The sequence below is a fragment of the Annulohypoxylon maeteangense genome (assembly GCF_022496945.1).
Source record: "Annulohypoxylon maeteangense strain CBS 123835 unplaced genomic scaffold GGS22scaffold_10, whole genome shotgun sequence".
In the NCBI taxonomy this organism is placed as follows: Eukaryota; Fungi; Ascomycota; class Sordariomycetes; order Xylariales; family Hypoxylaceae; genus Annulohypoxylon; species Annulohypoxylon maeteangense.
The window spans coordinates 1,457,986-1,472,807 of record NW_025953257.1 but is presented as its reverse complement, the minus strand read 5'-3'; the positions used below and the strand labels follow the sequence as shown (position 1 = coordinate 1,472,807).

Sequence of the window (14,822 nt, the reverse complement as noted above, 5' to 3'; positions counted from 1 at the left end):
TATATTTATTTATAAATTTTCCCTAAATATATTTTAAATTTAAAATAAAAATATCGTACGAAAATAAATCGCGATATATTATAAAACGCGATGATTTTTTTCGCAAAATTTAACTTAATTATTACTTTATATTTAAGTTAAATTTTTTTCTTTTTTTAAACCATTATAAAATTAACGGAATTATTATTCACGATTTTTTAATTATAAATGCTTTAAAAAACCATGTTTACTTTATTATAAAAAAAATAACTAATAAACCGTTAATTATTAAACGATTTAAAATTTTTAAAAATAATTTTAATATAAAATAAAAAATTAATTTAATAAATAATAAAGTTTTAATGTTTTAATAAATTTAAACCGAATATATTACGCGAATATATTACATGTAATATTTATATAATTAATCGGTTTATTTTTAACTTTATTAAAATTTATATTTTTTAATTATAAATAAAATTAATATTAATATAAAATTTTTTTTTAAATAACTATAAACGAAAGAAATTTAATATTACCTTTTATTATTATATAATTTACTTTTTTTAATAATTATTTTTTATCGTAATAATATTTTCCACCGGAAAATTTACTTAAAAAATATTTTTTTTTATTATAAAAAAAATTTAAATAATAAATTAATATATAATTTAATATTTTATAATTTCGACTAAATAATTATTTTAAAAGAAAATATTAAATAAAATTTTAAACTTATTTATATAATTATTTTAAAAGTTAATAAAAATATATATATTTATGTTTTTATTAATATTTAAAGTTTTATAATGTTATGTTTTTTCGTTTTTAAAGGTTATATATTAAAAAGTAATAATAATATTAATACGGTTAATATTTTTAAACCTTTTAATAAACTAAACGCGTTTTACGTATTTTACGTAATTAACTTCGATTTATATAATTTTTTTTATAAAAAAATAATAAAAAATTTTATAAAAAAAATATTAATTTATAAAATATAAGAAAATAATATTTAAAACGTTAAAAATGTTAATTAAAATATATTTACTTTAATATTAAAAAAATTAAGATATAAAAAAAACATAATATTTAAATAATAACCGATTAAAATATATTTACTTTAATGTTAAAAAAATTAAAAAAATTAAAATATATTAAAAAAAAATTATTTTAATTAAATATATTATAAATAAGTTATTAATTAAAATAATTAATTAATTATAATAATTTAATAAAATGGTAAATATTATAATTATTATTTATAAATAATAAACATTATTTTTTAAACTTTTTTTTACGTTTTTATTAAATTAATTTAAAAAACGCTTTAATTATTTAAAGTAACGTTAAATTTTTTTAACGTTATTTTAATTTTAATTTTTAAAGCTTTTTATTAAATGTATTTTTTAATTTAATAAGTTCGTTTAATTTTTAATTAAATAAATATTTACTTACTTAAATAATTAAACTTTAAAATAAATAAATAAATAAAAAATCTTTTAACGTATTAACCATTTTTTTAAATTTAAATTTAAATTACGTACTTTATAATTACTTTAACTTTTTTTTAATCTTTCCTTTTTTAAATATATCGTTTCGCGGTTAATAATTAATAATAAAATAAATTAATATTTTTATTTATATATATAAAAAGAAATAAAGAAAAAATTATACGTAAATTATAAAAAGAAAAATTAAAATTATATAAAAATAATTAAAATATAAAATTAAAATAAATTACGTAACATATAACGTAGTTTAATAACTTAAACGTAATTTTATTTATAAAGTTATTTATTTATTATTTTATTATATACATTTATTTAAAAATAATAACATTACCACGTTTTTTTATTAATTTATTTTATCGTTTTAAAATATAACATTAATATTATAACTTAACTTTTTTAATAATAACGATTAATTATAATAAATAATGTTAATTTAATATTTCGAAAATTTATTATAATATATATTTATTTAAAAATCATTTATAACTTATTAAATATTTTAAACCGAACATTTTATAAAAAACCGATATTAAATTAATTTAATATAACTTAAAATTTATTTATATATTTTTAACACGCGCGTTACTTAATATAAATGAAAAATATCGAAGTGTATAATTAAATTAAAACTTATTTAACGAGTTTATTTTAAAAAAAAATCGGTCGTTATACGTATTATCGTAATATATATATACGTTATTTTTTACGTTTTTATTTAAAAATAACGAAAAAAATCGGCTCGCGGTATTATCGTTATTATTTTTATTTTTATTTTTACTTTTATTTTTATCTTTATTTTCATCGTTTACATCGTTAATCTTATCGTTAATATTATTAAAATATAATCGTAACCGTTTATAAAGTTATTTATTATTTAAAAAATAATCGCTTTACCGGTTATTAAACTTATATTTATTAAATATTAACTTCATTTAATTAATTTAAAATAAATATAATAAATTCGTAACATTATTATAAATTATTTTATTAAAACCTTTTTTTTAATTTATTTAAATAAACGTAAAAATTCTTCGTATATTAATTACTTTAAAAAATAATAATAATATTTTATATATAAATAATTATTTAATAACTCGTTTATTAAGTGTTTTAAAATTAATAAAATATACGTTTTTATTATTATCGTCGTTAAAAAACATAATAACGAAATTAATAAAAATAAATTAAATAAAACGAACGAAAAAAAACTCGATAAAAATTTTATAAAAAAATAAACATAATATATTTTAATATAACGCGAAAATTTTCATATTAAAATTAACGAATTTATTAAGCGAATAAAATATATACGTAATTAATTAATACTTAAAAGTATCGAAACTTAAGTTAAATTTAAGTAATATAATAAAATAATTTTAATTTTAAAAAAAATAAATATCTTTTCGAATAAATATTTTATTATTAAAAACATCGTGGGTAATTTTAACTTTTTATACATTTAAAAACCGGTGTATATTATTATTTTTTAACTATTATTTTATACTTAAAAATATAATATAATACTTTTTAAACGATATTAAATTAATTATAATGTAATAAAATTATAAGTTTAAATTATATGTAAAATAAAAATTATTTTAATCGGTAAATAAATTAATATTAATTTTTAATTATTCCTAAAATAATAATAATTTATTAAGAAATTCTTAATTATTAAAATTATAAAAAATGAAAAACGACGAGTTTATTAAATTAATATAATTAATATAATATATAAAAACGTTTTATAATAATGAAAATATAATTTAATTATTCGTATATTTAAAAACGTGGAAATAATATTTCTTAATAAATAATAATTTAATTCGTAATAACGAATTATTTAATAAAAATAACTTTAATAAATAAAGTTTTATTATTTTATCGTTTTTTTTAAACTTTTTATTATTTTTTTAAATATTATTTATAATAATATAATAAACTTAATATATTAATAAATAATATAAATTACTTAAATTTAACGCGTTAAAAAATATTAAACACGTTAATTATAAATATTTAAAATAATATATTTTAATTTTAAATATTAATTTTATTCGGGTTATCCCGGTTAAAAAAAACATAAATAATAACGAAAGTTTTAATAATATTATTTTAATTATAATAAAAACTTAATATATAAAATAAATAATAAAATAATAATAAAAAAATTAACGTTAAAATAATATAATATATATTATATTAAATAAAATATATTATAAATATTAAGTATTTAAATAAATAATTACGTATATAATTAAAATGAATTAAATAATTATTCTTTAATTATATAATTATACTTTATTTTATATAACTATAAAAAACTATTTACTTTTATTACACTTTTTATTTTATTATATTTCCTTAATTAAATATTTATTTAAATATTAAGTATTATTTTTTTTTATTTTCGATTTAATATAATAATTTTTTTAAAATCGGTTATAAATTATTATTTACTTAAAAAACAAATAACTTTTATAATTATTAATTATATTAAACATATAATTTAAAAAAAAAATAAAAATAAGTTTTTTTTTTTTTTTAATTATTATAAAAAAAAAAATATTAATTTACCTTAAATTATTTTATAAATTCCTTATTTTTACGGGAAAAAATTTAATTAATTAAAAATTAATATAAATAAAAAAAGCTTAATTTAAATTAATTAAAATAATATTACACGATAAAAATATTTTTTTTAAATTAATTAATAAATTTATTAATTTTACGTTTTTTAAGTTATATTTTTTTTTAAATTACTTTTATATATTTTTTATAAATATTTAATTAATTTTTATATTATTTCGGTTTATTATAAGGAAATTTATTAAACGTTAACCGCGGTTTTTTATTATTAATTATATATTATTTAAAATAAATTTTTAAGCTAAAATAATTTTTAATATACGGGTATTTTTAATTTTTTATATACTTTAACGGGTATTTTATTAATTATTTATTATAAATATGTTACGTTTTTAACGCGAAAAAACTATTAAAATTATATTTATATAACGAAGCGTTTAATTATTTCATTAATTTTTTTAATTTTAAATTATTTTAACATTTTATTTATAATCGAACACGTTAATATTTTCGAAATTATTTTATATTTTATTTATTTAACCGGTGATAATATAATTTATATTTAAATAGTATTAAATTTAATAAGTATTTTAATTTTTAATAAATTCGGCGATTTTTTATTATAAAATATTTTTATATATAATATATAAAATAATTTAATTTAATATTAAATTTTTATTAAATTTATTCGTATTAACGAAAAATTTAAAATATATTTAACGACGTTAATATAAATTTATAAAATGTAAGTTTTAATTTATTTATAATTTAACGGCGTATAATTTTTCGAAAAAATTATTTTCATTATTATTCGATTTTTTTATTTTATTTATTAATATTTTATTTATGGGAATTTTAAAATATATAACTTTATATTTATTCGCGATTTATATCGTTCGCGTTTTTTACGATTATAATAAGTTTATTATATATAATTAATTAAAAGTACGTTATTATTATAAACGGCGTTTTAATTTTATAATTTATTTAAATAAATTATAATTAAAATTTTAACGTTTTAATAAAAAGTAAATATTAATTTAACACGTTTATTAAAAAAAAATTAAATTTATTAACGTTATATTAAAAGATTTTACGTAAATACGTATTAATATAAACGTAAATTTTAAATTTAATAAAACGAAGTTTTATATAACCGTTTATAAATTATATATAATTTAATTTTAAAATTATAAACTTTTTACTTTTTCATTTTTCGTTATTTAATTTATTATTACGACGTTATTATACGGTTTTAAAATATTATTAATAATATACGTTATATAATTTACTTTTTATAATAAAAATATAAACATATTTACGAATATATTTCCGAACGTTATTTTTCCTTAATTTTTTAAAAATATTTAATGTTTATTTATAATTATTAATAAATTAATTTATTTTTATTATATTACGTAATTATTAATATAAATTATTAATTTATTTTTTTATATTATTTTTTATTTAAATTCGAATAAAAAAGGTATAATTAATTATTATTTTATATTAATATTATAAATAAATTAAAATTAAATTATTACGATAATTTTTTTTATAAAAATAATTTTATATAATATTTACGAGTTTTAAATTATAATTAAGTTTTTTATAATAAATTATTTTTTATTTTTTTAATTTACGTTTTAAAAATCGTTTTAATATATTAATTTTTAATCGTTTTTCGTTTAAATAATTAATAATAAAAATATATAATAACTTTATTTTAAAAAATTAACGGATTTTCGTTTTAATGAAATTAATATTTAATTTATTTTTACGAAAATTTTATTATTAAAATTATCGTTAAAAAATGTGTAAATTAATATTAAAATTATATTTATTTCGAAGAAAATGTAAATTTTTTTTTTATAAATTGTTTTTTTTTAATTATAATTAAAAAATTCGATTTTTAAAAATTCGAAAATTAATTTAAATTTATAATATATTAATTTTAATAAAAAATAATAATTATTAATTTTCTTTTATTATTCGAGTTAATTATTAATATTAATTTATAAATATAAAGTTCCCGCGTAATGTAAATGTAATATTACTTAATTAAAACCTTCGAAATTTTTAAATTATTATTTCGTAATTTCGAGCTTTTAATATTATATTTTTTCTTTTAACTTTTTTTTATTTTTTTTTTTTTTTTAAAGTTTTTTTTTTAATATATATAACGAATTTTTTTAATTTATTTACCCTTTTTTTTTTTTTATTATAATTTAATTAAATTAAGTTTTAAATTATTATAAAATATATAAAAATATATTAATTATAATTATAATTATTAATAAAATTTTTCGGTTAATTTTAATTATCGTTTATAAAAAATTAAATTTTTTAATTAAACTTATTTTTTTTATATTATAATTAGTTATAATTTTTTTTTTTATTATATATATTTTTTATATTTATTTTATATGTTAATATAATATAATTATTTTTATTAATTTATTTAAACCGGATTTAATTAAAAATGTATATTTTTACATTAAATATAAACCGTTATATAATTAAATTAATAATAAATGATTTTATTCGTTATATAATAACGCGCGATAAATAATTATATAATAATATTAATATAATTATAAAATAAAACGAACGTAATATAAAACGATTTATTTTTTTTATAATAAAATTTAAATCGATAATTTTAAAATAAAAATCGAATTTTCTTTACTTTTTAATATTTATAAAATATTTTTATATATAATATTAATCGTTTATATAAATTTATTTTATATTATAAGTAATTTATTTATTTATTTAAATATTACTTAAATAATATAATTAATCGTAAAAATAATATTATTTATTATAAGTTTTTTAAACGTATATAAAAAAAATTATTAATATATATTACCGGGGGTTTATAAAAATAACTTTAATTTATTATATAATATTTTTTATTTATAATTATTAAAATAAAATCGTTTAATTTATTTTTTTTATTATTATTTTTATTATTTTTTTATTAAAAATAAATGTAAAAACGAAAAAAAATATAATAAACTTATTAATTTATTAATTTTATAATTTATTTTTTTTTTATTGAATTTATTATATATTATTTAATTTATTACGTATTATAATTTCGGCATATTTTTTATAACGAGGCACGAACCGGTTAATTTTTTTTAATATATATAATTTTAAATTAATTTTATTAATAATAAATAAAACGAATATAAATTAAATAAATAAAATAATAACGTTTTAATTTATATAAATAATATTTATACGTAAATATTAAATAAATAATACGTTATTAAAAAAAAATATATTAAAAATATTATAATAAATAAATTAATATATAATAAAAAAAAAATAAAATAATTTTAAAAATTACTTTATACGTTTATAAATATTATATCCACGAATATAAAATAAAAGTAATATTTATAATAATTAAATATTTTAAAATATATAAGTTAAATTTAAACTTATTTAATTAAAATTATTTTTATAAATGTTATTTAAAAAAAAACGATATTTTAATTTTTTTTTAAAATAATATTTAACTTTATAAATTTAACTTAATATTAATATTATAAATTAATTTTAAATTAATTAATAAAAAACTTTTAAATATAATTATTACATTAAATTTATTAAAAAGTTTTAATTAATAAAAAAATATTATATTATTATTTTATTAATAAATATTACCGGGTATAAATAAATAATTATTAATAATTTACTTAAAGAAAATAAAAATTTTTAAAATAAATTAAAACTTTATATTAAAAGTAATATTTTTAAAACTTTCGTAATTATATATAAAAAACGAATTAATATATTTTTACACGTATAATTTACGGTAAATCCCCGTAATTTTTACATTTTTTACATTTCGGTTTTTATTATATTTTTATTTATAAAACGGGTAAAAAATTTAAATAATTTATTTTTTAAAAACGATAAGAAAAGTTAATTTATACGGCGTTAACCGGTATATTCGTATGTAAATTTTAACTTTATTTTATCGTTAATAAAAAATTAAATATTACGAAAAGAAATTTTAAATTAAATTAATTTATTATTATTAATTTTTAAAATAATACGATAATAAAATTTAAAAAGTTTTATTTTAAAACGTTTTAAAATTATAAATTTTATTAAATTATTTTTATTATTAATTTATTATTAACGTTTTTTAAAAAAATTTTATATTAACCGGATATTTCGTAATTTATACGATACGTTAATAAATTAACTTTATTAACGAATTATTTATTATAAATTATAAATTTTTAAACTTTTATATTTTTAATTTACGATAAAAATAACTTGGTTTTTTTTTAAAATTAAAAATAAATAATATAAATAAAAAAAGTTTAAAAAAATTTATACGAAAAAAACCGGTTACGTTTAATAAAAAAAACTTATTTATTTTTATAAATATAACACGAATCGTTAATATAAAAATATTATTCGTTTTTTATAAAACGCGAAACATTTTTAATAAAATTACTCGTTAATTTTAATTTTTTTAAAACGTTGTTTTATTAAAATCGTAATAAAATTTAATTATTTAAAATAAAACTTTTTTAAATAATTAAAATTTAATTATTAATATAAACTCCGTTATTATAATTATTATTTTAAAATATAATAATAATTATAATTACGTATTTACCGGAAATTTTTTTATATTTTTTTATAAAAATTATTCGTTAAAATTTAAAATAAATATTAAAAAACGAAAAATTAATTAATTTTTTATTAATATTATCGATTTTAAAAACGAAAAAAGCGGTTTAATAACGCATTAAAAAAATAAAATTATTTAATTAATAAACGTAAAAAAAAATCGAAATAATAAATTACGTAAAAACCGTAATACTTTAAATTTTTAAATTAATAAAAAATTATTAACTTTTAAATATAATATTTATAAATAATTAAAATTATTAAAACTTAAATATTATAAAAAACTTATTAATAAACGATAAAACATTATATAAATAAATAAATTTAATATATCGTTTTAATTATTTTAAAAAATAATAAACATTATATAAATAAATATTTCATTTTTAAAGATTTTTTATAATATTAATATTATATTAATTAATATTTTAAATATTAAAATTATATAAATATATTAATTTTTATAAGTTTATTTATTTATAATTTTATATAATATATTTAAAGTATTTTTTTTAATAATACATTATTAATAATATTATTAAACTTTAATAAAATTTAATATAAATTATATTATTTAATTACGTTTTTTATAAAATATTAATATTTTTAATTATAAATAATATAAAACGGAAAAATTAAAACTTATTTAAATATAATAATATATTAAATTATAATTTTTTTTATATAAATTTAACTTTAAAAATTAATTAAATGTAATTAATTAAAAATAACGTTTTTTAATTTAATATAAAATTATATATATTATTTCGTATATTTTAAATTTAAAGAAAATTTAATTAATTACGATAATTATTTTTTAAATTTTATATATTTTAATTTAAACACGTTTTTTTTATATTATAATAATAATAATAATAATAATATTATAAACGATAATATTAACTTTATTTAATAAATTTTTATTAACGTTAAAAATATATCGTAATTTAATTTCTTAATTATTATTTCGAATTATAAAAATAAAAAAAAACTATGTTTTTTATCGAAAACGTATTTAAATTATATTTAATAACGTTTAAAAAGTTTTTAATAATATATAAAAATATATAAATATTTTAAATTAAAATAAATCGAAATTATATTATTATTTACGTAAAACGAATAATAAAAAAATTAAAAATATATAAATAATCGTTTATTATTTAAATAAACACGAAATGAAATAAAAAACTATAATTATTAAAAAATTAAATTAAAAATAAAAATATAATTATAAAAAATAAAAATAAAAATAAATAAAAATTACATTAATAAAAAAAAATATTAAAATTAAATTCGAAAAAACTTTATTAAATAAAGTTTTATTTTTTTAGAAAAAACATTAAACGATTAATATTTTATTCGTTAATCGTAAAGTTATTTTTTTTATTATTAAAAAATTATTATTAAAGTTTTTTATTTTTATATTCGATATATTTTTTATTTATTTATTTATTTTCGAAAAATTACTTAATTAATCGTTAAATTAATAATAACTTAAAGTTTAAATTAATAATATATTAAGTTATTTTTTTTTTACATTTAAATATAAAAATTTTTACTTATTTTAATATAATTAAAAATTTAAATAATATAATAAAATAATTAAATTAATTTATTTTTATTATTATAACTTTTAATATTATAATAAATAACGATTATATATTTATTTATTTATTAAATACTTAAATATAATAAAGTTTAATTTAATTAATAATTATTATAATATTATTAAATAAATACTTATTTTTTTAATATTTTTATAAAAATAAAAAAATTTATTATATTTATTTAATAAATATTTATTTATACGTATTATAATTTATAAGCTTTTTAATTTTTAAATTATAAAACACAGTATATTTTCGTTATACATTATATTTATATAATATACTTTTTAATACATTAATTAAATTGGCGGGTTAGCGGATTTGTCCTTATGGTCCGCCGTCTGTGCTTTCTTAGGCTCCAGATATTGTGGGGTATCCTTGCATCGGGAGGACATGGGTGTGGAGCTTGGGTGTTCCTACCTTCCATGTCTTGAGCTTCTGGTTATTTATTGCTAAACACCTTCAATGTTGTTATCAACTAGGAACTATTGGACTTCTAAGAAAAGGATCACCTTGTCAATAAATCTTGCACAGGTCGATCATATATACCTACCTAAGCTACATTACAAAGTCTTCTCTACTATGGCAAACACATTCAACATCCAACCTATTGTCCGTTTCGATGGTGAATGTGAAGCTGTAAAGCGACCCAAGGTATATTCATACTTCCATTCATACATTTTGTTTCGCAAGGGGCACATTTGAATATAAAAATATATCTAATCCATATATATGTTTAGGAAATAGCTTGTTTTTCCTATGATGACAAGCGTGAATTTCATCTAGACGATCGCTCGTTACAATGGTACTATCCTCCTGCACTTGGTGCCGACTTGTCTGCAGGATTCGATCAATTCGACAAACATGATGGTTCCAAGGACGAGCACATAGATAGCCTTCTTAAAACAATCATGGCTCATGAGGAAGAGGAAGGGAAGAAGATCGACGCGGAGTTGGTTACTTGGCGTGGCATGATGACCAAGGTATGGACAAACAGCGTCAATTATGCATAGTTTGTCGCAAATCCGATTAACATTCACAGATCATGTCAGCGCCATTTGAAGACCGAGATGGGTATGTGGGTCCCTTGGTAGCATCGGTTGAAGGTGGGAATCTAATGTGATATTGATCTAGCTTCGAGATGTATGCTACCTTTTACCAGGTGCGCGATCCAAATGTTATTTCATGGAATGATCTTAGCTGATTACTTTCTCAAGGGCTGCATGTACGGTAAAACCATCCTTGCCTCTTACATATATACTAATATTCTACCCATATAGCTTCATTGAGGAGAACCATGAATATGGGCTGGCCTTGATGCAACAACAACACCATCAACAACGCCAACGAAAGCCACGACGAGGCCAGATGTCTCCGGATGTGATGACGTATTGGGGTAAATCCATACCTAATCCTTACCTAATATGATATTATAGCTGACCCTGCTACAGGATACAAGTTTGAGACGCTTTCTTGTCTGCCACGTCCTTGGGGAGAGGTCGATAGAGACTTCATTGAGAACAGGGACAAAGAAGTTGTCAGCAATAAGGCTCAATACTGTTCTGTCGTTCGTACTGGGATTGGTAAATCAATCTTGTGTTTGGGAGGTGAGGTCGACTGTAGTAAGTTGATACCGTGCATTAGTTCTGATTACTTCGTACTCACGTCGGCATCTAGTCTGGGATTCTAAGCCGACAGAAAAGGGAGCGCCAATAAACTGGATTGAGCTTAAGACCAGTGTCGAAATTAATGATGACAGGACCATGCAGAATTTCGAGCGCAAGCTTATGAAGTTCTGGATTCAATCATTTTTACTTGGTGTCCCCAAGATCATCGTTGGCTTCCGCTCACAACAGGGTATTCTCACGAAACTCGAAGAAATCCCAACGGCTAAGATCCCCGAGACGGCTGCTAAACGAGGCGTGAGGAGCTGGAATGCGAACATATGCATTAATTTTGCGAGCGCTTTTCTAGAATGTGAGAAATTAGTGCCCTACTCCTATCCGTACACCCGCTAATATAATTACAGGGCTAAAAAATACCATCAATGATGAAGGTGTCTGGAAAATAAGGAGAGACGCCCGTTCAGGCGTAATTGAAGTATTCAAAGTTGAAGAAGTTGGGCATGGAAGAATTCTCACCGACGAATTCATCAACTGGCGCATAAAGTTGAGTCTGAATAGCGCTAGTAAGTAGTATCTGAGATGATCTTTACAAGTTCTCTTCGCTACCCGGAACGCCGATTCCATTCTATATATCTAGATACCCAATTATGAATCATACACAAATCTAGGTCGCTTTCTATATGACATGTTCTGAATCTCACTCTGGCTTATTCATTTAATACATACATCTTTCGTCTTAGAGGATCGAAATCAGTACCATAAGTGGGATTGCCTGAAGCTCGGTTTCCGTTAACCTCGGACTTCAAACTTGTGAAGTCTACCTCAAATGCCATACGGTTAAGGAAGTTGCAGATCTACTCAAATGTTAGTAACCACTGTTGACGCGGGTCAAAGAAAAATAATATCTCACAGGTTTCCCATGCCATCGCCCTCCACCGATCTCAAACCAGCCTAGATGGCCACCAAGTGACGTAGTACAGAGGACCGTGTACGGGTTGGTTGAGGCCTCGGCATATGGGATACTTAAGTTCGAGGCGATAGGGTCATCTACAGCGTTGATAGCAAGGAGCGGAATGCGCACAGCCAATAACGAATCGGAGCTAGATGCATCTCTGTAATAAGCATCCTCTGTCGGATATCCCCATGTGGGACATTGATAGGCCCTGTCAAACTCGTATAAAAACGTATGACTGAACAGAGTTGTCGTATCTATGTTGGTGTACTTCTCAAGCTCATCCTTGTGCTTCATTGCCAGGGCTCTCATAGAATCTTACAATGCGCGTTAGTCATATTCGCAGGATTCAGATTATATTAACTTCGCGAAACTTACTGCCTAGAACTCGTTGGTAGACGTGATGTCCTATTAATGTGCTCTGTAACACCTTCGAGGATATATGAAGAGCCCAAGGGTTTGCAACCACAACTGCTGCTTTGAGCGGAGTGGCAGAACCCTCCTCGCCGAGGTACTAGAACAGGAATGCATAAATACAACTTCCGGATATTTTCTTAGCTAGGGATTACTTACATTTGTCATGATGCAAGCACCTAGAGAGAAGCCTAGTCCAAATAATGGCCGGTTCGGATACGTCTTCTTAAGCCACTTGACAGTCTATATAAATTTAAGTGAGCCGAGTCATATTAACTAGATACTATCAAGGTAACGGCTTACTTGTCTAACGTCCCAAGTGGCACGCGCGTTATACAAAAGTCCCGTAGTGATCTTAGTATTTGCGCAACCCCTCGAGATAACAACGCAAGCTTCCCATTTACCACTGTCGATTAACGGCGCAATCGCGTGCCGGAGATAAACCTCGTGCGAGCCTCCCGACAATCCATGCAGGATTACGAGCATAGGCCTGTCATCATCAGAGCCCATAGCCTCGAGCTCGGTCTCGGAGAAATAGGCTGTTCGCGGGGGTAGAGATGCATCGGCGTCCTCTTTCTGGGTGGGATCAGTGACAGCAAAGTCTACGGCATATTGGCCATCGAACTCGGTGTGATCAGCCTTAAAAATGCGCCGCTTATACCTCAGCTGCGGACCGTGACCCTTCGCGGCCGTCCACATCGTCTGCGCATGTCCGTTGAACAGCAGTGGATTCAGCTGGCACGGCGGAACAGCCGATTGACATATCTTGAGTAAGTTTGTTTCTTCGCCATTTTTATCCTGTAGGCTTAGAGATTTTGGGTGAGTTGTGAAGTCGATGGTGGCTCGTCCTAACCACTCCATTAGAACGACTGGCGGTCTACCTAGTAATTTTACTTTTGTTAAAGATTAGCTGTTTAAGGATGGCTATAAATAGAAAACAAAGCACAATTACGCTTGAATTGATTATAAGAAAATCTATAAAATCGTTAATTGAAAGCGCTGAAATCTATAAAAATTTTATAAAAAAATACCGAAAGGAAGCAACAACGACTTTATTATTATGAAGACAGAGCCTAGGCTCATATTTTTAGGGGACCTTGCCGCTTCTAATTACTCCCCACTTGCCTCGGCTCGTGCCGAGTTATAGGCCATACATGCAATTAAACATATATGTATGTGGCAAGTCAAATACTTACCTAGAAGGTTTCATCAAGATTCTAGAAATAGTACAGTTTTTCTTGAGCCGCAAGCGCATCCCATTCGGAAAATTTATCAACTACATACATATGTACCAGACTTACTAGGCTCTAGCAAGAATTAGAGATTTATGGATATGTTTAACACCAACGACGAACTACAAGTCACCATACCCTTGTGCCATATTTCAGGGAATCTTTATGTCGATCCTGAACCTATAAATAGTATTAACTTATTTTCTGATGAGATAATGAAGTCTCGTACAAATTCAATGTTATAA

General features: G+C 19.2%; 2 protein-coding genes across 2 annotated transcripts; one reads left to right on the top strand and one right to left on the bottom strand.

Annotated features, from left to right (window-relative positions):
• Positions 1 to 10,748: 10,748 nt before the first annotated feature.
• On the top strand, positions 10,749 to 12,697 carry GGS22DRAFT_23996 (RAI1-domain-containing protein). Its single transcript, XM_047966581.1, has 9 exons — positions 10,749 to 11,008; positions 11,095 to 11,337; positions 11,397 to 11,428; positions 11,489 to 11,516; positions 11,572 to 11,579; positions 11,635 to 11,750; positions 11,806 to 11,976; positions 12,032 to 12,331; positions 12,384 to 12,697. Exons 1-9 carry the CDS (start codon positions 10,820 to 10,822, stop codon positions 12,548 to 12,550), a joined length of 1,254 nt encoding a protein of 417 aa, XP_047818329.1. The 5' UTR covers positions 10,749 to 10,819; the 3' UTR covers positions 12,551 to 12,697.
• On the bottom strand, positions 12,384 to 14,398 carry GGS22DRAFT_23998 (AB-hydrolase YheT). The gene is made up of 5 exons (XM_047966582.1): positions 13,649 to 14,398; positions 13,505 to 13,588; positions 13,310 to 13,445; positions 12,890 to 13,248; positions 12,384 to 12,833 (listed from the first exon to the last, which is right to left on the bottom strand). Exons 1-5 carry the CDS (start codon positions 14,204 to 14,206, stop codon positions 12,687 to 12,689), a joined length of 1,284 nt encoding a protein of 427 aa, XP_047818328.1. The 5' UTR covers positions 14,207 to 14,398; the 3' UTR covers positions 12,384 to 12,686.
• Between the last annotated feature and the right edge of the window lie 424 nt (positions 14,399 to 14,822).